This window comes from Pteronotus mesoamericanus, unplaced genomic scaffold, assembly GCF_021234165.1.
Source record: "Pteronotus mesoamericanus isolate MK-2021 breed Mesoamerican mustached bat unplaced genomic scaffold, CSHL_Meso_final contig_657, whole genome shotgun sequence".
Taxonomy (NCBI): domain Eukaryota; kingdom Metazoa; phylum Chordata; class Mammalia; order Chiroptera; family Mormoopidae; genus Pteronotus; species Pteronotus mesoamericanus.
Genome location: NW_026555229.1, coordinates 4,101,577 through 4,126,955, shown reverse-complemented (window position 1 = coordinate 4,126,955; position 25,379 = coordinate 4,101,577). Strand labels below are relative to the sequence as shown.

The following is a 25,379-nucleotide window of genomic DNA, read 5'->3' as shown; positions in this document are numbered from 1 at the left end:
CTCTCACACATCCATGTTTCTTTCCCTATCTTTCTCCCTCTTTTCCCCTCTCTCTAAAAAATAAACAAAATCTTTTTAAAAAATTTACTCTCTTAACAACTTTTTTTTCCTTTTTAAAAAAAGATTTTATTTATTTATTTTCAGATAAGGGAAAGGAAGAAAAAAAGAAAGGGAGAAAAACATCATTGTGTGGTTGCCTCTCAAGTGTCCCCTACTGGGGAGTTAGCCTGCAACCCAGGCATGTGCCCTTACTGGAAATCGAACAAGTGACGCTTTGGTTCATGAGCTGGTGCTCAATCCACTGAGCCACACCAACCAGAGATCTCTTAGCTACTTTCAAACATAGAATACAGTATTGTTAACTATAGTTTCAATGCTGTACATTACATCCCTGGGACTTACTCATCTTATAACTGGAAGTTTGTACCTTTTGACCGTCTTCACTACTTCACCCACCTCCCTCACCCCCAGCCTCTGACAACCAACAATCTGTTCTCTGTAAATGAATTTGTTAGGGGTTTTTTTGGTTCCACATATAAGTGAAATCATACAGTATCTGTCTTTATCTGCCTTACTTGTTTTAGCATAATACCCTTAAGGTCCATCCATGTTGTTGAAAATGGCAGGATTTCCTTTTCTGATGGCTAAATAATATTCTATTGCCTCTATATACAGTATATTTTCTTTATACATTTATATGGGGATGGATGCATAGGTTGTTTCCATGTCTTAGTTTATTATAAAAAATGCTGCAATGAACATAGGGGTGCAGATATCCTTTCAAGATAGTGATTTTATTTTCTTTGAATAACCACCCAGAAGTGGAATTGCTGGATCATATAATAGTTATATTTTTAATTTTTGAGGAAACTCCATAGAAGACATCTTTCTCAACTGAGAAATTGACAAGGGAGTAGAACAGAAGTATATTGGAAGTTCAGGAAATAGCAGGTCAGCTCCTATTTCTTATGTGGTACAGCCACAAAATGATGGCAGAAAATAATTGGTCACATAGAACTATGACATTAGTGAAGGCACAAAAGTGATGGAGAGAGCATGGAACCTGGAATAAGATGGTTTGGTTTATATGACAGTACAACTAGTTGTTAGCCATGTGCCTTTGGCAAGATAGGTCAAGATGCTTAAATCTCTGGAAGCCTTTACTTCCTTATACATCGAATGAGGAAAATCTCTGCCTTTGTGAGATTGGTAGAAAACAAATAAGGTATTTAGTATAATGCCTGGCATATAGTGGGACTTCAGTAAATATTGTCATTCCACATCAAGGTATAATTTTTAAAATATTAAAATGTGAAGTTCAACCCACTGGAAGATAGCTCTGTTTGAAAGCTTCTGGATAATGTTTATCAAGGATCAGAGAAATTAGTCCTCTAGAAGTGGTTGACAGAGATTAAGAATAGCCATAAAATGATAATTTCATGCCTTCCTAGCATACTCAGTTACCCATGGCCCAGCCAGACACAGTGAGTTACAACATGCTTTTAGTACCAGGGTGAAGTGATCTGAGCCAGCTCAACCTTAATAATAGGGATTTAATGGATGGTACCATACACATAATTACTTAGACTGTATTCTATTTAATACTGACAGTATTTGAAATATTTTCAGAAGGAAATATTAATGTGATTCCACTTGAATATCAGTTGATGCCACTATGTTTTTATTCCAAGTACATGTGTGAAATAATAGGGTTGATTTTTTGCTTCTTTAAATATCTGTGGGCTCTTGTATATTAGGTGGGTGACACTCATATCTCCTTTCCCTGGCAAATGGAGGCGATTATAAGGCACAATCTATAAAGGAAATCTAAGTGGAGATGTTGTTTGTGGTTGACTTACAACATTGTTGTATGTTGCCATAAAGGGCATCTTTTTTTGTATTAGTGTTACATGGTGGAATACTATGAATTTTAGCTATTTCTACCATTTAATCTTTAAGAAAAATATGGTGGCAATTTATTAAATTCCTGATGTATCTTCATAGTAGACATAAGTAAAAGTGATGAACATTATCGATGTGGTTGAAATAAAGTGATCAGAAATATCTGAGAGAGAACAAACAATTCATTTCTAAGAGGATAAAATGCTTGTATATACATGTTTGTAAAATAATTAGCCTCCATTCTGGAACAAAGAAAACACAGCTGTTAGATCATCATATCAGAAAAACAGGAACACTTCTTAGATGGTTATAATGCATATTTTGACAAACAGTCACACAGAGGATTTGTCATGCTTTGTTTAGACTATGTATGAACTTTATATTACTTTCATTAATAAAGCTGAGTGAATTTGGAAGAAAAATAATAGGGATCTAGGCTACACCAGCAGGCTTTGGTCTGTATTTTCTGTGGCAGAATTCCCTGGTGTCCCAGAATTCCCAGGGCCTGGATTGTCCAATGCTCAGTGACAGCCTGACGTTTAGTTTTCTCCCACGGGGGGCCGTCACTGGTCTGCAGGATTACAGTGGTACATTTAAGTGCCAGGTCTTGGGATCAGAGAAAGAGTTTTTACCAAGAACTGTGCTTTGATCAGGTACAGCGGAACAGGCTGCATTAGCTGATAAAATTTAGATAGCCTAGATTCTTGTAGATGAGATCCGGCTGGGGCACTGCCAGTGTAGGTGACCAGAGGAAGAATGTACAGCTCCTACTATTCATAAGGTTTGAGGCTCAGAACCGACTCTGCCTCTAGCCGGCTGAGTGACTGAGCAAAACATACACACTCTGAACTTCATGATCATAGGAAACTGCTTGTGGGTGAGGTGGGACCATCAGGCCATATCGAGCAGGCTACTGAGAAACGTTGCAAGCAGAAGGTACTTGAACACTATGAAATGCGGTATACAGGTAAGGGATTATGATAATACTGACCGATCTCTTTATGTGGTTGGGAGGTGGCAACAGAAAGCTGGGGTTTTAAGTTCAGGCAGAGCCTCAGGACTGGGCGGAGTCTCTAGTCCCAGAAATCAGGCATAGGGCAACGGTTCTCAAAGGTTTCCTCTAAGGGCCCCTGAGCTTCCTCATACTGTTTTAGGGAGCTTGTGAGGTTCTCCCTTACCCACCTACGTAGTTTGACAGATCATTATATACTTTACAAACTTCAACCAAAACAACATATTGCAACAGATTGCTAAAGCAGATATGAAAATCTAGTTATATTCAATTAAGCCAGGCATTGAAGAGCCTTGTAAAAAATATAAACAATGCCACTCTTCTCACTAGCTTACTTTGCTTTGTTTTAGAAAATACAGCTGTATTTTGTAAAAACGTTATTTATGGTTACATCTATTGGGTTTGTTATCATTAGTCTCTTTAAGAGTTACAAAGGGGTCCTGAGGACAAAATGTTTTGAGAACCACTGGCTTTGACAATGAGTCTGAGCTGGTCAAATCAGATTATTTCACAGCATGGAATAAAATGACAGAGGAGATGATAAGCATTTATTCGCAAAAGGTTCAGACGAAGTACAAGATTCTGAATATTCACAGATTTATTCATTCAAACATTTATGAAGTTCCACTATGTGTCAGACCCCAAGCCAGCTATTAGAGGCCATGAAATGCATGAGACACAAAGCCTTCAAGGGGCAAAGGAGGCCGACATGTTAAATGAGTGATATACAGCGTGACAAATGCTATGGTGGAGGGGTGCTCTGGGACCATGGCGAGATGTGGAGGAGAAAATAGTCAGGGAGACAACCATTCAAGTGTAAGGAGGCCTAAAGTCATTGCCATTTGCTTGCTTGTTTGTTTTAACATTATTGTCTCTCAGCCTGAAGGAGGCAGGGGTTGGAGGAGTGAGCAGGCATCAGGGCTTTGCCATAAGCAGTCTTGAAGGTCAAGTATGAGGGGGAAATACAGAAGAGAATATCGCCTCATTCCACTAGAAAATAATTCTACATCTTCCCCGAAAACCCAGGGAATATCTTTAATTAAAATTTTAACTAATACATAGTCCTTGTTTTAAAAAAAATCTAAATAATTTAGAGCATATTAGAGGTCACTGCTATTAACCACTGTTCACACTTTGGTGTATATCACTTTAGCCATTTTTAGGCACCCCTAAATATACATGAGTTTTAGAGAGGAGGCTTTGGTTGGTTTACACAAGAAAGCTGTGTGAAGTCACAAGAATGCTGTCTATGAGATGCAGTGTTCGCCGATGGTAATAAAACCAGTGTACGAGGCTCTCCCAAGATGTTAATGGCGAATCGTATAAAGCCGGTGTGGGACGATGTCTTGACACACTTTCTGGGAAATAATTCATTCGTCAAAGTGGCTGCAAGGAACTGCCTGCCAACTTGTGGCAAAGGCCGGGATCTGAAACAATGCTTCTTGCTGCACACTTCTGTGCTCTGGACTACCCCTGCCAGCACCTCCTTTCTTCTCTTCTTCTCCTCAGGCACTTTCCTTTCTTCCCACCTATGCCTGCCCACATGTTTGGACTCTTCTTTCCTCTTTAGTCCATTTTCTCATAGCCTTTCTGTCGAGAAGAAGAAGAACAACAAAGAATTTCTTAACTGGGGACTTCCTACAAAGGAAAAGAAACGGGTTCTGTGCACCCACTGCATGGTTTTAACCAAGAGACCTGTGACTGGATTTGACTTTGCTTAAGATAGGAATCTTGTGTTAGTAGTTTGTTGGCTTTGACTCTTTTATTCCCCTCTATGCCTCCTTTAATTTTCTTAGAAAAGTGCCTTTTGCCATATACCCATCTGCTAACAGATATATTCATATGAAATGCTTCAGCTGGGATAATGATTTGGCCACAATAACACTGATAAGATAGAATTTTATTTCTCTTTCACATAACAGTCTGAGGCCTGGGTATAAGAAGTACTGAACTAACTTGGGGCTCCACAATCAGGCTTCTTCTATCTTATTGTTTTGCAATCTTCAACAAATGGCTTCTGTTTCATGCTCTGGGCTCTTATGTCCATACACCAGCTTGCAGGAAGTAGGAAAGTAGAAGGGAAAGTGCATTCCTTCCTTTTAAGGACATGAGCCAGAAGTTGTAAGTGTAGCATATCATTTCACTCATATTTCATTTGCCAGAATTTATTCAAGGGTTCACTATACCTAGCTGCAAGGGAGGCTAGGTGATGTGATTTTTAGTTGGGCAGCAGTATGATTTCCAATAAAATTATATTATTTTGTAAAAAGAGGAGGAAGTGTATTGAAGAGTAACTAGCAGTCTGTGCCAGACAGAGGGATAAGAAATCTTGTCCATAGTTTTGATTGGGAACAGCAAAAATTAATGGAACTCAGAGAAATCAAGTTACTTATAACCTCCCTGATACAAAATCAGCAGGGCAGCTGATAAGACCTGGTTCATTTCCTCCAGCAGTGGGTATTAAAGTGTGTAGCTAAGCTATTGTGAAACCACTATCAGAGGCTGCCAGGGAGACATAAGAAGGGACAGTTTCAGGGCATTGTATTTTATTTACTTAAAAAGTAGAATCATCCTGTAGAGATATCTATAAAACTTCCCTTCCTCCCCAAATTATTTATATGACCAAAGCCAACCTGGATCCTGTGCCAAGAAATAGGCAGAGATGTCTCAGAAAGCTCCTCAGCAGGCCAGGTGATAAAAGGTGTTCAGGAAGAGGCCGTTACAGTTGTAGAACTGGTAAAGCCCAAGGAACGTTCCGCTCTGCAGTAGCTGGAGGACTGATGGAACAGTGGGAGTTCTAGTCACAGAATGGCTGTCAGGGCTGGGGTTGGCGGTTGGAGATGCCCATGTTTCTAATGAAGCATCCTCAACCCCTTTTCTCAGATTTGTCAGGCTTAGGAAGGAGCAATTGACTTTTAAGTGGCAAACACTGGAAGACAGAGTTTCCCTCAGAGGAATGGTATAGGCACATGAGGGAAGTATACACTTGCTGGCAGAAGCACTCCAGCCTTTTAAGGTTCTTTTTCAGTTAGTTGGGAGAAGAAATCTCATTCCTGCCTAGGGACAGAGTTGTTAGAAATGAACTGCTACGTTTGATTAAATAGTAATTAGGAACAGGGAAGGAGCTCAATAGCATATGATGGCTTGAGTCACCAGGGAAGGGAGACACACAAAGTAACTGCTGACTTCTTGGTATTGCTTTGATCTGGGAAAGTCTTCCAGTGGTTCAAAAGAGAGGACGAGGATATTCAATCATTACTATTAACACTGCAATGGATAAAATCAAGTTATTATAAAAGCTCGTGATGATGATGATTAATAACTATTACAGTTATACTTCTTTAATAACAATATATTTATGCCCCACTTATGTAAAGGGATCTGAGCCAATTTACATTAAAAAGCACAGGTACAGTAGAATATATTCCATTAAATTATACTAAAAAGACATAGCAAAAGAAGGCAGAAAAGAGAGTGGAGGAAGATAAATTATACCAGAAAACTTAAGATAAACAAAAGTATTGCCAATGAGAACAAAAGCCTACGGTTTCTGGCAGCCAAAGCAAAGAAGAAAACACAAGTCACACATTTCTCCTTATTGAAAGAGAAACAGCGGGCTAGTTAATAAGGAGATGCTAACTCTGGGAAGGATTGTCTTCTTGGATTTTATGTAAGAGACATGAAATATCATAATGGGTAAAAGCAATGTCAAAAAACTGAAGCTATTTTTCTTTTGACTGTTTCTTATATCTGCCTCCCTTAAAATCCATAGTAACCCTCATTCTTTTTTCTTTTAATTTTTAAATCATGTTTATTACAGTTGTTTCAATTTCCCCCCCTTTACCGTCCTCCACCCATCCCACCCCCACCCGCCTGCTCCCACAGTCAATTCCCACTCTGTTGTCCACGTCCGTGGGACATTCGTACATGTTCTTTGTCTAGTCCCTTCCCATTCTTTCCACCATTGTCCTCTTTCCCCACCTCCTCTGATCACTTTCAGTCTTCTTCTTGTTTCCTTGCCTGTAGTTTATTTTGTTCGTTAGTTTATTTTGTTGAATAAATCCCACATATAGGTGAGATCATATGGTATTTTTCTTTCACCAACTGGCTTATTTCACTTAGCACAATATTTTCCAGTTCCATCCACGTCACAATAGGCAGGAGTTCCATCTTTCTTCCTTCCTTTCTCTCTCTCTTTCTTTCTCTTTCTCCCTTCCTTCTTTCCTTCCTTCCTTCCCCCTTCCTTCCTTCCTTCCTTTTTCTTTTTTAAATGCTGATTGACTTTATTTGTTTTTTAAATGTCAAAGTCAATTATAAAATATTTAAAAAACTAAAATCATTATGAAGTCTCAGCAATTAAAACAACATGACCCCAGCACAGAAATAATCAAGTAGATCAACGAAATAAAATGAGCATTCTAGAAACAAACATATATATCTGTCTAATGATGTAATATATGATTAAGTTGATATTTCACATCAATGGGTAAAATAAAGCTTATTCAACAAATAAGGAGCAGGGACCACTATTACTTGAAATAAAACAAATATAGAGCCCTATTTCACACATTATACAAAAAATATTCAGGTGAGTTAAAAATCAAAATGTTTTAGAGGAAAATAAAAACTAATATTTTTCTTACCCTGAAGTAAAATATTCAAACCCAGAAGATATAAAGTAAAATATTGACAATATGACTATATTAAACATTTAAGACTATAGAGTAATATGCATATAAAAAAATCAAAGGACAAGTAATAGAATGGGAAAGTATTTGCCACACATCCAAAAAGGACTAATAGTTGTTGTGGGGGTTTTTTAGGGAAAAAAAATTCTACAAACCTTTAATTAATAAATGGATAAAGAATACCAAAAAGTCATTTAAAGCTTTTAAAAATCATAGAAATAGGCAAGAAATATACAGAAACAGGTTTTGTTTCAACAAATAATAAAGTAACAAAGCAACACATCATTGTCACAATCAGATTAATACACATTAAAAAATATTGGTAATATCAAGTATTGGCAACTGTAAAAGGAACTGGGTATTCACAGACTCTTTTTCTTCATCTCAAAGCAGCCCCTTTAGCATATTTTGCAGTGCTGGTTTGGTGAAGGTGTATTCTTTTAGCCTTCTCTTGTCTGGGAAACTCCTTATTTCACCTTCCATTTTAATTGAGAGCCTTGCTGGGTAGAGCAGTCTTGGTTGCAGGCCTTTGCTTTTCATGACTTGGAATATTTCTTGCCATTCCCTTCTGGCTTGCAGTGTATCTGTTGAGAAGTCAGCTGCTAGCTGTATCGGGGCCCCCTTATATGTTACTCTCTCTTTCTCCCTTGCTGTCTTTAGGATTCTCTGTTTGTCTTTGATATTTGCCATTTTAATGATGATGTGTCTTGGAGTGGGCCTCACTGGGTTCCTCTTGAATGGGACCCTCTGTGCTTCCTGGACTTGTGTGACTTTTCCTTTCCTCAAATTAGGGAAGTTTTCCATCATTATTTTTTCAAACAGGTTCTCTATCCCTTCCTCATCCTCTTCTTCTTCTGGTGTCCCTGTTATACAGATATTATTATGTTTCAGGCTGTCCTGCATTTCCCTCAATGCCTCTTCATTCTTTTTGAGTCTCTTTTAATTTTCTTGCTCTTTCTGGGAGCTTTTTTCTACCTTATCCTCCGGCTTGCTGATTCGGTCCTCAGCTTCATCTAGCCTGCTTTTGATTCCTTCTACTGTGTTCTTCAATTCAGAAATTGTATTCTTCGTTTCCTCTTGTCTCTTATTGATAGTTTCTATGTCCTTTTTCATGCTGATATAATTTTCAGTAAGTTCCTCGTAGTTTCTCTGTAGTTTTTGGTAGTTCTCTCTGAGCTCACTGAGCTCATTGAGCTTCCTTAGAACCATTGTTTGGAACTCAATATCTAAGTGTTTACTTGCCTCTATTTCATTTAGTTCTCTTTCTGGGGATTCTTCCTTTCCCTTTGAGTGGCGGGTATTTCTTTGTCTTCCCATTATTTATGAGACTCTTCTTTTTTGCTTCTACTTCTTAAATCGATCTGTGTTGATTTCCTGACTTTGTGGTGTGAACTTTTATGGTAGGAGATCGCTGTCTTCACTTTCTGGATCTGCCTCTGATGATGTCAGAGGTTGTCCCTGTCTGACCTTGGGCAGTCTGTTTGAGACTTCCAGGAATCTACTGTTTGTGGCTGTCTCCTTCAGCTGTTAATCTAGTCACTCTGCACTCAGCAGGCATCTTAGACAGCACAGGGCGGGGCAGAATCCCACATGGGAGCAGGGCTACTGGGTCCTCTGATGCTGCTGCCGCTCAGAGGCCATGGTCTCTGCCTGAGCAAGATGGCTGCTGGCACATGGGGGATGAGTCAGCACCAGGATCCTACCAGCTACTCTCTCAGTTCTCTCCCCAAAGCCTCCTTTCCCACTCTCTCCTCAGGTGTCTCTAGCCCATTCTGCCCCTACCTTTGCCGCAGTCCAGGGTAAGTGGCTGCAAATAGAAATTTATGTGTTGGTCCTTTAAACTGGTCTTTGTGTCTCCAGCCGCCTGTCTCTAGCAGAGAGCAACCCTGCCATTTTTCACAGCTGGCTGTTTTCTGTGTACTTTTTGGGCTCTGCTGATGTAGGCTGGAGATTCCTGCTTTTGGTTTAGACCTTGCTCTTCTCAGGGGGATCCAACTGGCCCTTTTAATATCTGGTGCTACTGCCTGTGGGCACCCTGCCCACCTTCTCGAGTCTCTACCACATTCCTTACCAGTTAGGTTGTGCTAAAGCTGATTCTTCTTTCTTTTTTTTTTTTTTTTAATTAATTTATTTACTTTTTAAATACATTTGTCTCTGCCTTCCCCCCACCTCTTTCCCTTGCCCCCTCCCACCTTCCCTCCCTCAGCTCTTCCCCTTTGGTTTTGTCCATGAGTCCTTGCTATGTGTTCCTTGACTTTCCCCTTCCCTTCCCTTTCCCTGCCCGCCCCTTCCCTCTTGTCTCTGTTGATTTCTTTTCCTTTCAGTGTTGCTGGTCATATTTTCCTTGCTTCTTTGCATTGTTGGTTAGGTTCCACTTATAGGTGAGATCATATGGTATTTGTCTTTCGCCCCCTGGCTTATTTCGTAAAGCTGATTCTTCTGTCTCTGAGGTTATAAGGCTCCTCTCTCACTATTGTTCAGCTGTTTGTGCCAGGTGATTTCTCCACAATTTAGGTGTAATTCCAGGTTGGTCCTCAGAGGAGGTCAGTGTGACTTCCACTCACTCCTCTGCCATCTTGATTTTTCTCGGAAAATCCTTTCATAACCCTCATTCTATAAGGGAAATTTTTAGGAGTAGGGATCTACGAGTTTATTAACACATGTATACACATACATACCTAGTTGCAGTGTGTGTGTGTATGTGTGTGTGTGTGTGTGTGTGTGTGTGTGTATTCTAGACTATATATTTCATTATATCCTAGAGGTCTGCTTTACCCAGAAATAAAGCTTGGAGAGCCTTGAGGAATTAATGGTAGATATGTTCCTATAATATTATATCATCATAGTTTGGCTTGGTCACCAAGCTCCCTTTGATATAGAGTGATAAGGTTAATTATAGGGTGATAATTTAATATAGGGTGATAACTTTAATTAATGTAGACTTTGGCACACATGCTAAAGTTATCTACTATCCTCTAAACATGTTCAGACAGTAACAGAAAATTTTTTAGCTCCATTTTCATTATAAATAATGTAATCTTTTAAAAAATGTCATGGTTCCCATATAACTAAGAACTGTGTTACAGTGAAGTAAAACTCAGTGAAAACTAGCTTGCATTACAATGGATTTATTGTTTAGGTCTGAAATTTTCAACTGGTGTGCCGTGGTGCACGGGTGGACCACAGGAAGTTTTAAAACATGCAATATCCAACTATTTAGTCAGGAGCACCGACCTCTTTTCCCTTTGATTGTCAAATTAAAAAAAAAATGACAAGAGCCAACACAACAATAGCCATCCAGTGTGAATGAATCAAAATTATAGCTAATTCTTTTGTCAGTTTGGCAAAAAAATTTTTTTTTGGCATGCTGTAGAAATTTAGTAATTTTATGTGCCATGAGATGAAAAAAATTGAAAATCGCTTGTCTTGGTGGTGAAAGTCAGAGGAGGGCAAGGTTCAGGACTGATCAATCCAGGGGCTTAATGGCATTATAGAAGACAGGTCTGTTTGTTATTCAGTTCTACCAGCTGCACTATCACCTTCATCCTAAGGCCAGTTTTCGGGCGCTTTCTCAATCATTTCTAATATGAGAAAAAAAGATCCTAAGAGGTTCCAGAAATCTCTCTTCGTGACTCCTTGGTCTGCAATGGCTTACATGCACCGTTTTTCTCTGAACTTGTAATGGTGTCAAGGGAGGGGCATTTGTGGATTAGTGAGGCCAGGGTTGGAGTCAGCTTCTGGCAACATATATCAGATGGAGGATCTTAGCAAAGCAGTCACAAAGTTCAGTACAGCATCCAGCACCTGGAAATTGCAGCCTATAACTTGGAAACAAAGAGATAGAAAGATTTTTAAAATCATTTTATTATTTTTATATTATTGATTAATTAATTGAATTCCATTGGAATAAAGAAAAATAAAATCTACTTATTATACTCCATTAAAAATTTTATTTTTCCTTCAAGTTTTTACATTCTTAGTATTTGAAAAAATATTTAATTGTAATGATAGTGTTGACACAATTTTGCATTCTGTTTTTATTACCATTTCAGTGGCTGTATCATATTCCATTAAGTGGCTCAATGATATCATAATTTACTTAACCATTGCCTGTCCACAGGACATTCAGGTTGTTTGCAATTTTTTGATGTTATAAATAACCCAGCTAACACTTTTGTGCATGTGATTTCTTTTTCCTCCTTTGGGACTCATCTGTGTCTGAATATGATTCTTGATACAGATTTCTATACAATTATCCATTTCCATCCAGAATGAACAAGTTGAAATTTCTTTTAAGATGGTGATCTTTTGCAATCTGGATATTAAACTCTTCAAATACAGTTTTCTTATAAGAACACCACATAAACTTGTATAATCCTGACCATTTGCATAGATTTTTCTGAAGGAGAATCAGAGTCCCTACTCAGAGAGAGATATTAATGTAACGTAGAGTGGCGGCGAAACTCATGGTCTTCGGAGTAAGGCAGACCCAGGTTTGAAGTCGGGCTCTACCTGCTTGCTATACAATCTTTGGACAAGTTATTTCATAACATTCTGGATCTCAGTTATCCGCACAAAATGCAAATAGTAGTTCCTACTTTATGAGAGGGGTCTTTTTTTCTTCAGGATTATAGGAGACAATGTATGCAAAGCCTGGTGAATAATAAGTATCAATAAATAGTAAAAAATTGTTCTTTTTCAGCAACTGTAAATACATGAGGACAAGGTTAAAAGGCATGATTTGGTGTGTCCAGGAGAACTTAATTTCTGTCCAAAAGAAGAAAAACAAGCAGATGCTCTGTGTTGGGTGGTGAAACCATCACCTGGTCTCTGAACCCCCCTCATAGCATCCTCACGCAGTCACTGCCCTGTGTCTGAACACTTTCTGGAATGAGGCCCTCACTACATGAAAAAGATAGAAATATTCTGACATACGGACATCTGATATGTTGACTCAGATTCTGACTCCTTCAGCTCCCATCCATTCTCTGGTCTAGTGTCACATTTTGAAACCCAAAGAGCAATTCCACTCCTTCACTGGATTTTAAAGGAAGGAACCAGGATGGTCAGCCACCGCCCGTTGCAGGAATCACCTCCATGTGCTCCTCAGTCCTTTGCTGACACTCTCAGAAGTGAGATGGATGCCTGTGAGGAGTCTGTGCCATACTCAAAAGCACTAGCGTCAAGAGGTTCAGTTCTCTGAGGCTGGAAAATGGAGTAATAATTATAACATCTAATCCATAGGGTTGTTGTAGGATTACATAAAATAGGTATGTCAACCTATAGGTACTCTGAGTGTTGGTGGGCATTTGCCCAGGTGACACCATTTGTCTCATGATACATAGCCTTTACTGTCTTGGATAATAATCAGAGATGTTATGCCTCGAAGGGTTGACAGCCAGTTCAGAGCAATGTTGATTCGGAGCAGTGACAGATTTGGAGAATTAGAGAAGAGAAAAAGATATGGCAATGAGTACCACCTAGTGGCCGTCCAAAAGTGCAACAATTTAATCAGCCTATGTCATTAGGAAAAGTTCAGTTCATTGCCATCATCTCTAACCATGTAATGGAATGGGCTCCTAGCAGAGGGAAGTTTGTTTTCCCTCCATTTTCCAGAACTAGAAAAGTTGAATCAAGTCTTCCAGATACTTAGGATAGGTAACCACAGTTTTGGCTTAAAGAGAAGTCAAGTCGTTTTTTCGACTTCATTGAATGGAATGGGGAAATTGAAGAAATAATAAGCTTTCTTCTTTGCTGATTTCCCCCTTGGAAAAGTATGATGTGGCTTGTGTCTAATATGAGGCCACAATGGCCCCCTTTTCCTCCAAGTCATGCCCTTTCCAGATGGGGTGGTGGGAAAAAATATAGCTCAAGATTTGAAAAGAAAAATTCCTCAAGGGAATTGCTCAAAAGAGGCCAACCGACCCAGCTTAAACTTTTTTTGATGGAATTACAGACTTACAGAAAAGTTGTGAGACTATTACAAAGAATTCTTATATACATTCACCCAGATTTCCCAAATATGAACATTTTACCATGCTTGCTTTTCCTTTACCATTATGTCTCTACCTATACACACATACTATTGTTTGTGTGTAAATTGCAGACAAAATGCCCCTTTACTCCTATACTTTAATGTGTATGTTCTGAACACAAGGACGTTCTTTTATAAAAGTCAGAAAAGTATCGTTGAGTCAGTATTATCATCTAATGAACAGACCTTATTACAATTTCACCAATTATTCCACTAATAGCTTTTATAGCAAAAGAAAAAAAAGGTATGGTTCAGGATATAATTCTACCTAAATGCACATATTGCATTTAATTTTCATGTTTCTTTAATCACTTTTAATCAACAACAGTTCTTCAGTCTTTGTTCTTCATGACCTAGCTAAAATATTTGGTAATGAAATAAATCACAATATTAGCAAATTATATGCTACAGAAGAAAAGAATCCATGAGTTTATACTGACATATGTAAATGAATGAATAAATAAATGAGGAATAAGGGAACGCTCTCCCTAAAGACAGTGCCAACTAATGAATGCAGAAGGGATGATGGTTTCAGCAAATCCCACCTTGACGCTCATAAGGCAAAAGTCCTCAATGGACACTAAAACTAGTAGGTTGAAAATTGATGAGGAACAAGATATTGACATAGTTTCTAAGTATTTACCCACAATATATGTATTAATTACAAAGAGGAAAATAGTAATTTTACATTGAAGAAAGCTGGAAGACACTGCCTTAACAGGAATCAAAATTAACATTAGATATTAGTGCCTTTGATATTCCTCACCAAAATGTATAACCTGGATTGAAACACAAAGAAACATCAGACAAATCTAAATTGAGGGAGAAAATCTATAAAATAAATGGCTTATAATCTTCAAATTCTGCATTTTAACTGGGAAACATATACCTACCCTTGAGAGCCCTCCTTTAGACTGGGTGTTTTTCTCAGGATGGTTGAGGAAGGTGCAGCCATTCAGGGCAAAGGCCAGGTCTTCTTTGATCTGGGGATGCTTTGAGTTCCTCTCTCAGGAGTCAACTGTGCCCATCAGGAAGCACTGGGGCCAGAGGTACCATGCTTACCTCCTCCTCCCGAGGCTGCAGAGTCACTGACTCTAGAGCCCAGGAGACCACATCTCTGCTATAAGGTGTGTGGCCAGGGCCTTGGAGTACTCTAGAATTTGGAGGCACTTTCCAAACGCATAACTGTAAGACAAATAAAAGGAAGCACTACCTGATGCAGGTGAAAATTTCTTGGCTCCAGGGAGTAAGAACTAGGAAGTTAAGCTGGTTCAGGAAAAGTGAATTTTCAGAATGACAATGTCAAGAGACAATTACTAAGTGGAGTTCAAACTTTCTGAGGTGAGTTGGGAGGAAAGCAGGAGACCTTGTAGCCACAACTCTTCCTTAATGTAGTCCCTGATTTCCCCAATGCCACCATCAGCCTCCCCAGTCAACTCCAGGGGATGGGTCTGATGGGCTCCCATCTAGGTAGCATCTCTAGCCCCAGGGCAATGGGATTTCCTGTTTTCCCCGCTATGGAGTGTGGAGATGGGAACAATGAGCAAGACATAGCCTCTTGGGTTGGTTTCTAGTGACCTACGGAATGACAAGCTCCAGCGCCTATTACTACACCAAAGTGATGTCTGAGCTCTTCTTACATACCTCATCAGACACCAGAGTCTCATTCCAGGCCATCAGCAGCATGGCGGACTTCTGGGATGTGAGTATGAGATTACCTCTACCCATCCCCTGTCCTTCTCAATGGCCTGAAGGATGAGGCCACAGGCCAAGGTTCAGGGATGTTGGATAGTGGGTCAGGCCATATCCAGAGACCAGGACATTACAGAATTAGGCTGAGTTAAAGGGTCAGGAAAGAATTCATGGGTCACACTAGAGTTAAGATGGAGGTAGGTGAGAGATCAGGATTATGATCAGAATGTCAAGCCAGTAGTTAGACCAGTATTGGAAATTGGGGGTAAGGCTGAACTAAATACATTTTAAATAAAGAGTAGCTCAAGATCTGATCAAGGTTCATGAGTCAGCTGAGGAGTCCAACAAAAGTAACCTGGGGACAAGCTGAGGGTGGGGGTGGCTGGGGAGTAACGGCAAAGGTCATTCTAAAGGTAGGGGTCAGGATGAGGCTGGCTCAGGCCTAACCCTTCTTGTGGTCTAGTTTGCCCAGGGCCCACTACTGGACGGTTTGTATTGGACCAAATGGTACAACAATCAGAGCCTGGGCCACGGCTCCCACTCTTTCATCTATTATGAGAACCTGCTGCTGGGGGTGCCAAGGCTGAGGCAGCTGAGGGTCCGCAACGACTCCTGTGTGGTGCACGAGGACTTCCGCGAGGACATTTTGAGCTGCTATGATGTCTACTCTCAGGACAAGGAAGAGCAGCTCCCCTTTGGGCCCCTCAATGGCACAGCGTGAGTGAGTCCCCCAGGAAAGTCACAGAGCTTGTCCCTCTGAGCCTGACACCATCCCAAGGCTTGGAAACCACTTCTACAGAGCCTTAGGGGGAAGCAGAGAAGAGCCCTAGGTGTCACCAGGGGAAGTGGGGTGGTGGTCCGGGTCTCCCAGGAACAGGGAAGGCGCATTAGCAGACAGAACCGTTGCCTGCGGACATACTTTCACACACAGGCCACAGTCATGTCGGCCTGCTCTGGACGCAGTCCTGCCAGAGAAAGCATTTTTTTCTTGGCCAGAGTCCCTTGGGGGCATCGAGAATTGATGAAGCATTGACACTGCTGTGAGTCGTGGTTGGAAGTCTAACCCTTGGGACAGATAGAGAGAGCAGCAAGGGACCAAGGGTGGATGACGTTAGGGAAGAAAGAGGAAAAGGACAGGAAAGAAGGGGGAAGAAATAAGGACAGAAAGTTTGTGATCAGAACAGTCATGGGATTGCACAGCCCGGCGCACAACCACAAGAGCACAAAGGGTCTTTTCTGGGTTGTATGGGCCAGGTGCTTCCCCTACTCAGGCTGGGGCTTGGGCTTGTCATTCACAGTCTTGGGGGATGTCATGAAAAATGAGATTTACATTGGAGTTTCAATTCTGCCACCAGCAAGCTGGAGAATCTCAGGTATTTCTGAGGTCTTGGTTTCCTCACTTGCAAAATATGGATAATATTTACCCTCAGTTCTCAAACAACTGTTATCAAACAAGATAATGCATATGAAATATCCATACCTGTGATAGGTATGTGTAATACATGTGCAAGTGTAAAGCCCAGATAAGTACTCCATGAAGTACTGCCATTGCCTTGGGAGATCAGCTTTAGGTTGGCTCAGACCTCTGCTCAGAGGGCTTCTTCCTTGGCAGGTGGACATACCACTCGCAGGATGAGCTGGGGGGCTCCTCTCACTGGGGGCAGCTCACAAGCTACAGTGGAGGTGGCTACTATCTGGACCTTCCTGGATCCCGACAGGGCAGTGCAGAGACACTCCGGGAACTTCAGGAGGCCTTGTGGCTCGACAGGGGCACTCGGGTGGTTTTCATCGACTTCTCGGTCTACAACGCCAACATCAATCTTTTCTGTGTTCTAAGGTGGGTCCCCTTTACTTACCGCATCCCTCCATCCATGGTTCTTGGTTCCCTTCTCCTCTGCTTGGGACCCTTTCCTAAACATGTATCCTGTGGTAGGGATGGGGAGGGGTGGGGATGGGAGGAACTGTCCCAGCCCAGGCCCCACTGAACTTCTCCTCCCGCAGACTGGTGGTGGAGTTTCCAGCTACAGGAGGTGCCGTCCCATCCTGGCAAATCCGCACAGTTAAGCTGATTCGCTATGTCAGCAACTGGGACTTCTTTATTGTTGGCTGTGAGATCATCTTCTGCATCTTCATCTTCTACTATGTGGTGGAGGAGATCCTGGAGCTCCACATCCACAGACTTCGCTACTTCAGCAGCATCTGGAACATTCTGGACCTGGTGGTCATCTTGGTGAGGACCAGATACCTTGGACTTGGGACATATTGGGAGGAGATGGGGGATCCACCCTGATAGGGCCTCCAAGTTATTCCTTTTGGAGTCCCAAGTTCTCCTTATGACATCTGGTCAAATGCGTGTGTAACAGCTCTCTAAGCAGGAGGCTGGCATTTCCCTGGCTCAGCCCTGGGAATGCCTTGTCTCCCATACCCCTTCTCCCTCTAGTCTGTGACCCAGGCTCTGTTCCTTTCTTTATGTACTTGATACTCTGTTCCTCTTCTGTCTCTTGCCTTTATGATCTATCCCCTTGAAGCTCCTGCCTTTTCTCTTATATTAAAATATCCTGCCTCTTTTCATTTGTCTTCTTCCTCTTAACAGGACACATTAATTTCCTGACCAAGGCTGGGAAGTGGTAGGGGAAATAAAATTCCTTGGCTCCACCTCTCCATAGCCCTTTACAACCTAGGTATTTACCCCTGCCCCAGAACCTTCTCTTGGGCTTTAAGATATTCCCCAATAATCCCATCCAGTTCTATATGAACGTGGGATAGTCAATAACTCAGCAGCAAAGGATGTTTTGTTTCCCACCTGTCTTACCTACCCCCGTGACTTCATCACTGAACTTCCCTTGGGACCCCCTTGACTTCTCTGACGCCCCAACCCCTGTGATGACAGCTCTCTGTTTTGGCTGTGGGCTTCCACATATTCCGAACCCTTGAGGTGAATAGGCTGATGGGGAAGCTCCTGCAGCAGCCAAACACATATGCCGACTTCGAGTTCCTCGCCTTCTGGCAGACACAGTACAACAACATGAACGCGGTCAACCTCTTCTTTGCCTGGATCAAGGTACCTTGGGACTCCCCACCCCCACCTTCACCCCGGGGCACTCATTCTCCCTTCCTCAAAACTTGTCTCATTTTCCTTGTCTGGTGTGGCAATTCCTGGGGCCTCCATTGCCTGGAGTAGATTGTTTAAAGCTTTTCTCTTTTCTTCCTTAATTGCCTGGTTCATCATGGTTCCACCAGATATTCAAGTACATCAGCTTCAACAAAACCATGACTCAGCTCTCCTCCACGCTGGCCCGCTGCGCCAAGGACATCCTGGGCTTCGCTGTCATGTTCTTCATTGTTTTTTTTGCCTACGCCCAGCTCGGCTACCTGCTTTTTGGGACCCAAGTGGAAAACTTTAGCACTTTCATCAAGTGCATGTGTGTGTCCTGTCCCTCTCACTCCTCCCTGGCCCCTTACCCTCCAGCTCTGTGCGTCTCTGTATCCTTGGCGCATATTCGTATGGGCACATCTGTGCTTAAAGCATCTGTGTGAGAGTCTTCAGAGGCTCTGATGCTTGTGCTCAAGTATCCGTGCACCTCACTCTGTCTCTATCAGATTGGGTTGGAGGTGAAAGGAGGAATCTTTCTGAGTCCACCGAAAAGCAGTTAGGAAAGTGGGATGAGGGTGTGGGTTGGGGTCAGGGTTATGGTTAGGCTCTGGGTGAATCCCAGTCCCTGGTCTCTCAGTTTCACTCAGTTCCGGATCATCCTCGGGGACTTTGACTACAATGCTATTGACAATGCCAACCGCATCCTGGGGCCTGCCTACTTTGTCACCTATGTCTTTTTCGTCTTCTTCGTGCTCCTGGTAAGGGTCCTTCTGAGAGGTGGGGATTTGGAACCTGAGGGGGGAGATGTAGAGGGTCTTCAGGGTGGGGTTCTTACACCCCATGCTGTTCTTCATTCAGGGTTACAATGGGTTTCTCAAATCAAGGGTGGGGAGTGTGTGGGGGGTGGAGCTCTGAGAGCTGGCTAATGTGGTTGGTCAGAGTGGTCAACACGGGCAGGTATTTTGCACAGTGTAAGGGAACATGCAGGCCCCCTCACTAACCTCCAACCCCTGTCCCCCAAGGATGGAAAGGGAGAGAAAAATGCCTTATGAGAAGTGCCAGCCCCTGGAAGCTTCTACATCTGTTCTCCAAACCTCCCCTTCCTCTGGGGATTGATGGCTATTTTTGCTACCACTGCTCTGTACTTACTCTCTCTCTTCCTGACAACAATGAAAGATCTGGGTTTCAATTTTATTAACAAAGTAGCAAAACTTTGATCAATGGGTGGGGATATATATAGACTAGGGATGGATGATAAAGAGAGCACAATTATACTGACACCTTAAAAAAGTTTCTGGCTTCAGTGCTTGGTGGGGTCTGTGGCATATGTTGGGGTATTTTTCTGATCAGCTTATTACAGTCATTGAGTGAGGACACCAGGTTGATGAGTAAGCATGATCCATTGCTAACTGGCCTGTGCTGAAAGGCTGGGCTCCGGGGACTCTGACATGCAGGGGTGAGTGGGCTGCAGAGCTGCGGCTGAATGCTTTGACCCCTTTAGAACATGTATCTAGAACATTAATAGGGTCAGTGGGCTCAGTGCTGGCAGTCTGGGGGTGAGGACCCACATCCCTGCTTTATCCTCCAGAACATGTTCCTTGCCATCATCAATGACACATATTCAGAGGTCAAAGAGGAGTTAGCAGGACAGAAGGATGAGCTACAGATATCTGACCTCCTGAAACAGGTAACTATTCAATCTCTTTAAGCTGCATACCTAGATCAGGGCCCAGGGCCCAGGGCCCAGGCTCTGTGTCCTGGTCTGTTCCTGACTAGTGTCGGGGCCTGTGCCCTTGTGTGCTTTCAATTTGAATTTGTGTGCTTTCAATTTGATTGAGAGGGACAGGACACACACATGCACTTGACAGCCTGAAAGCATGTCGTCCTGTGTACCGGGGTGGGGGTGAGGGATGAGGAGGAGGCTGTGGGAACTTGTACCTGTTTCCTCCTCCTTCCAGGGCTACAACAAGACCCTGCTGAGGCTGCGTCTCAGGAAGGAACAGGTTTCGGATGTGCAGAAGGTCCTGCAGGGTGGGGAGCAGGAGATCCAGTTCAAGGATTTCACAAACACCTTAAGGGAGTGAGCAATCAGGGATCCGATTTCTCTGACTTTAGTTCTTTAAGTGCTTGACCCTCAATCATATATCCTTGGCCTATAAGCCTCTGATCTTGGCCTATGGACCTCTGACCTTGGCTAATAGGCCTTTGACCTTCACCTACAGGTCTCTGATCCTGTCCTTCAGAATCACTCCCCTTGGTTTCAAGGTCTATGTCCATGTTCTATAATGTTCTGGACCTTGTTGAACCATCTCTTAGGACTAATGTAGTATGACTCCCCGATCTTTGGATATAGTCCTCACTCCCACAAAACTCTAATTTTGGTTCTATGCATCCCCCAAACACTGGTCCACTTCCTTAGCCACTCTCTTTCAGCTTTGCAGTTAAATGTATTAACAAACACTGAAGAAATATGTTGTAAACACCAGCTGCAGGTCAGACACTGAGTAATATGTAGTTGATCATTGCTAAGGCATCCAATGAAAGGTAGGACGTAGGTGGAGATAATGCTATGTCATTCTATGTCATAGAAATGAGCAAGGGCCACAGTGGGAAAAGCCTCAAACACCACTACTCTATCCAAAGAACAGGATACCCAGGAAGCATTTTAAGCAGAGAAGGGGTATTGTATATGTAGACGTGCACTTTAGGAAGATTAATTACTCTAGTTGCATTATAGAAAATGGATTTCAGGTAGGGAGTAAAAGGGAAGCTGAGGGAGTGTAGGGCAGGGTATTTGGAGGCAAAGAGATTTTGCACTAACCCCTATAGGAGGTCACAAGGATCCAAACCTAGTTAGCAGGAGGCAGAGATGAAAGATATAGAGTCAAGTGATTTCTTGGGGGAAAAATTGCTAGGCCCTAGGGATCCTGGCTCTCCTATGTGGTCCCCTTCCTCCCCAGAGAATGACTCTTGCCTGTGTCTGGCTAAAAGAGCAGGGAGTCCATAGTCTAGAGATCACAGCCACAGCACATCAGAAATCATTTCATCATCCTGTTCTCCTCAGACTGGGGCACGCAGAGCATGAGATCACCGAGCTCACAGCTACCTTTACCAGGTTTGACCAAGATGGGAATCGTGTCCTAGATGAGAAGGAGCAGGAACAAATGAGGCAGGACCTGGAAGAGGAGAGGGTGAGCCCAGCTGGTTGGTGGAGAGGCAGTAGAAGGAAATTGCTCACCTTCCCCTCCCTGCCAACAAGCCCAGAACACAAATGCAGACTGAAAACCCTGCAACAGGTGGGCAGGAAAGAGCTCTCTAGAATAGTGGCTCTCAAATTGCTGCACATCAGAATACCCAGGAGTTTTTACAAATCCTCATACTCAGGCCGCACACCCTAGACCAGAATCTCTGTGGGGGAGGGGCGGGATTTGGGGGACCAGAAATCAGTACTTTTTAAAACTCCCCAGGTGATTCCAATGCATAGCCAAGATTGAGAACCATTGTTCTGAAAGAGTCTTTAGGGGAAAAAGGACCCTGAAGAATCCCTGATAATTCCTTCTTCTTGGGATTTTAAAACTCTGATCCTTAGCTGCCCCTGCTATTCCTACTTCATGCCTATCTAGTATTGACCAAAAAGTCCAGGGCAGGAGAGACAGTGCAAGGAACTCTGGTGTTGTTCGCCCTCTCCCAAACTGAGTTGGCCTCTAGCGAACACCTCATTGATCAAGGTCTCGAGGAGCTTGTGCTTTGTTCCTTCAGGAGGTGATTACCTCCCAGGGGCTGGGCCAGCTTTGTGTTTAGCACTGCTACCGTCATCCCATTGCCTCCAGAGTGTGAGGGCAGGAACTGGTGTCCAAGGCCTGTCCCCGAGAGCCCATTAGAACCAGAACTGATGGCTTCCAAGAGTCATCTTCTCCTCTCTGACTTCTGACTTCCTGATTAGGTGGCCCTCAATGCTGAGATTGAGGACCTGGGCCGATCCATTGTGAACAGTCCACCAGGCAAGTCGGGTCCAGAGGCTACTGGAGCAGGTGGCTGGGTTTCAGGAGAAGAATTCGACACGTAGGTGCAGCCAGGGACCCAGAGCTGTGTTTAAATATCCTACCTTGAGCTCCTTTTCACAATCATCTAATCCCCTGTCCTAGCCCCGGAAGAACTTCTGTCCCCCTTTAATTATCCTTAAAGGCTGGGTATTACCTTCCTTGCTCCCATCCAGACACATACCATTCTGTCCCCCTCCCCTGTAGACACTTGGTCCCTAACACACATCTTTTTGCTTCCTTGGTCTTTCTCAAATCCTGCACAGGCTCACAAGGAGAGTTCGGCAGCTGGAGACTGTCCTGGAAGGAGTCATGGCCCAGGTTGATGCTGTGGGCTCAAAGCTAAAAATGCTGGAGAGGAAGGGGCAGCTGGCTCCCTCCCCAGGCATGGTGAGTGACTCTTCACCTGGATCCTCTTGGCTCTCAACAGCTGAATTCTACCATCTGCTCCTCTCGGGGCGGTGCGGGGGGGGGAGGGGTGGTGCGGGGAGGCAAAACATTTTTGAGATCTGTTTTCAGGCTATTGGGGCCACATGTTCTTCACAATATTCAGTGTATAAGGGAAGGTGGGGTGCGGAGAATGTCTACAGGCGGCTGCTCTGGCCTGAGGTCTGCCTTGGCCTCTAAGAGATGGTCTGGGCTTGGACAATCAGATCCAGATAAAAGGGAATTGGGACACAAAGTCCTCTTTCTAATAACCTGTCTGTCCCTTTTTTTCTTCCAACAGGGAGAACAGGCATTTGGGAGCACCTGCAGCCAGCCCCAACTGTGACTCCAGCCCCCTGGGGAGTCCAGGGTGGGCACACAGTGGTTGGGGAGGGGGTCCTAAAGCATGAGACAGCAGGCTCCTTTCTTACTGCCTCCCCAGAAGCCCCCTCTGCAATGCCCTCCACTTCTAGGGCAACAGTTCCCACCACTGCTGCTTCCGAGTACTACCCTGCATTTGGCCTCTTGAGCCAATTCTTTTCTGTGTGACTGGGCATCATGCTTAGGCTTGTGACTCGGTGTTTCTGTGTGTAGCTATGTAGCTCTGCATAGCTCTGTGAAGTAATATCTCCCACTGGGCCACTCACTCCCTGAGCTTCCAGTCTCTTCTGTAGTGATTACACAAACAAAAAGGTAAATAACAAACAGAATAAAGGAAGGGAGGGTAATGACTTCCCCAAGCATCTGGATAGCCATGATTTGTGGAAAAAGAAAATAGAAGCCACGAGTAGCAAAATCTAGATGTCTTCCTATTTGCAAATGAAACTTATCCTTTGTACATCTAGAGATCTGCTGCTAGAAGCTATTGGGTTCTTGTCTTCCCCATAGAGCTTTCCTGTAGAAGAAAAGGGGAAGCCATATAGGAGAGGAGACTTTCTCATGTGGGGGGATTACAATATTGCAGGAGTTGGAGCGATGACATCCCCAGCCTGAAGGCTAAGTGTAGGAGCCTGCTCCTAACATTCTGCAGAACACTGGGAACTGACAAGGCTGTAAACCAGGACGAAGATGGAGCCTGAGGAGGATCAGGCAAAGAAATGACCTCAGGATTCAGAGATCTTTGGACTAAAGTGTGTTGGGCTCTGACACGATTCTTCTGGTGAATATCAATAAAAAAAAAAAATCCCTAGGAAAATCAGGACTTTTCACTTGCTTCTGGGATTGTAAGGGGAAGAAAAGAGGTGGACCTGTGAGCCATCCTTGTCCTTGGGCTAGGGAAAGCTCATCCCCGCTGGGAGGTCTGGAGTGGAGGCAGTGACAACGTGAAGGAGCTGGCCTGCCCCAGGAGTCCTGAAATAAGAACTTTTTGCTCATAGGAATGGTTTGAACTGGTGGGCACTATGATTGTACTGTCAGAGACCAGAGACTGTGACCTAAGGAAATCTTGCTCTCAGGATGAAGAGAGTAAGGTCATCCCCTTACCGTGGGGTGGGGGACAGCTGATGAGCATGGGAGGTTGAGAGGGTACAGGTGGAGGATAACCAGGGAGGGATAAGACCACAAACTTCCACACCAGATTTTGGGTGTACAGGTCTGCATCCCAGGACCTGCTATATATCCCCTTCCTCTGTGATCTTTATCCCTTCCTCCTTATGCACCGTCCTTTGCTCCCCAGTCTCTTTTTCTTATCCATTCCCTTCACCCACCCCTGTTCTCCCGTCCCATCAGTACACTACATACACCTCGGAGACTTGTGAAATAGCTAAATGCAGTTAAGGTAACCACAGTGTATCCTCACTAAGTTTTCTTATAGAAAAGCTGTGTCAACTAAGAGAAGTAAGTGCCAGCACACAGCGTAAGAAATAGGGGCCAAAGTGTTGGTGTTGATCCAGAATACTGGAAGGGAGAGTTTTCAGCTCATGGATCAATACCTAAAGGTTCCTCTAAGCTTGAATGAGACTACTTTCGAAAGCATGGCTTCCCAGACCAGTCTTTGGTGACTAAGCTTGGGTGCGGAGTGTATCTGGGGAGGGGTAAGCTGTCTCAAGTGCCTTTGGTCAGCAGACCACCCCTACAAAGGTCCTGAGTCCCACTAGGCTATTGACCCTGTCTAGGGCAGAGGTCCCCAGCCCTTGTGGCACCAGGGACCGGTTTCAAAGAAGACAATTTCTCCATGGTGGGGGTGAGTGATAGCTTCGAGATGGTTCAAGCCCATTACATTCAAACTCACCTCCTGCTGTGCCGCCCGTACCACCCCCTGAGGTTGGGGACCCCTGCTCTAGGGCGTGTCCTCAGGGATGAGCGTACTCTCAGTTTCAGACATCGCCACTCTCGGCAGTGGATCGACTCACGATAGCCTTTCTTAGGTTCAATTTCGGATCCTTCCTTACACTTTATCAGCCAGTATTCGGTGGCAAGACTTAGAGGAAAGGCAGCGTTGGGAACCCAGGGCTTTGGGTGGGCTCAGCTGCGCGACGCACTCCCGGCGCGC

At 43.4% G+C, this 25,379-nt stretch overlaps 1 protein-coding gene across 1 annotated transcript in view; it reads left to right on the top strand.

Annotated features, from left to right (window-relative positions):
- PKD2L1 (polycystin 2 like 1, transient receptor potential cation channel) overlaps positions 1-23,252 on the top strand; it is a 30,065-nt gene extending 6,813 nt beyond the window's left edge. The window contains 13 exon segments of the mRNA XM_054581365.1: positions 15,211-15,338; positions 15,792-16,045; positions 16,941-17,165; positions 17,330-17,558; positions 18,219-18,389; positions 18,569-18,750; positions 19,060-19,180; positions 20,011-20,109; positions 20,381-20,502; positions 21,487-21,613; positions 22,366-22,484; positions 22,729-22,852; positions 23,190-23,252. Of these exon segments, the coding sequence (XP_054437340.1) occupies positions 15,211-15,338; positions 15,792-16,045; positions 16,941-17,165; positions 17,330-17,558; positions 18,219-18,389; positions 18,569-18,750; positions 19,060-19,180; positions 20,011-20,109; positions 20,381-20,502; positions 21,487-21,613; positions 22,366-22,484; positions 22,729-22,852; positions 23,190-23,234 (1,946 nt within the window). The 3' untranslated portion in view covers positions 23,235-23,252.
- Positions 23,253-25,379: the final 2,127 nt, after the last annotated feature.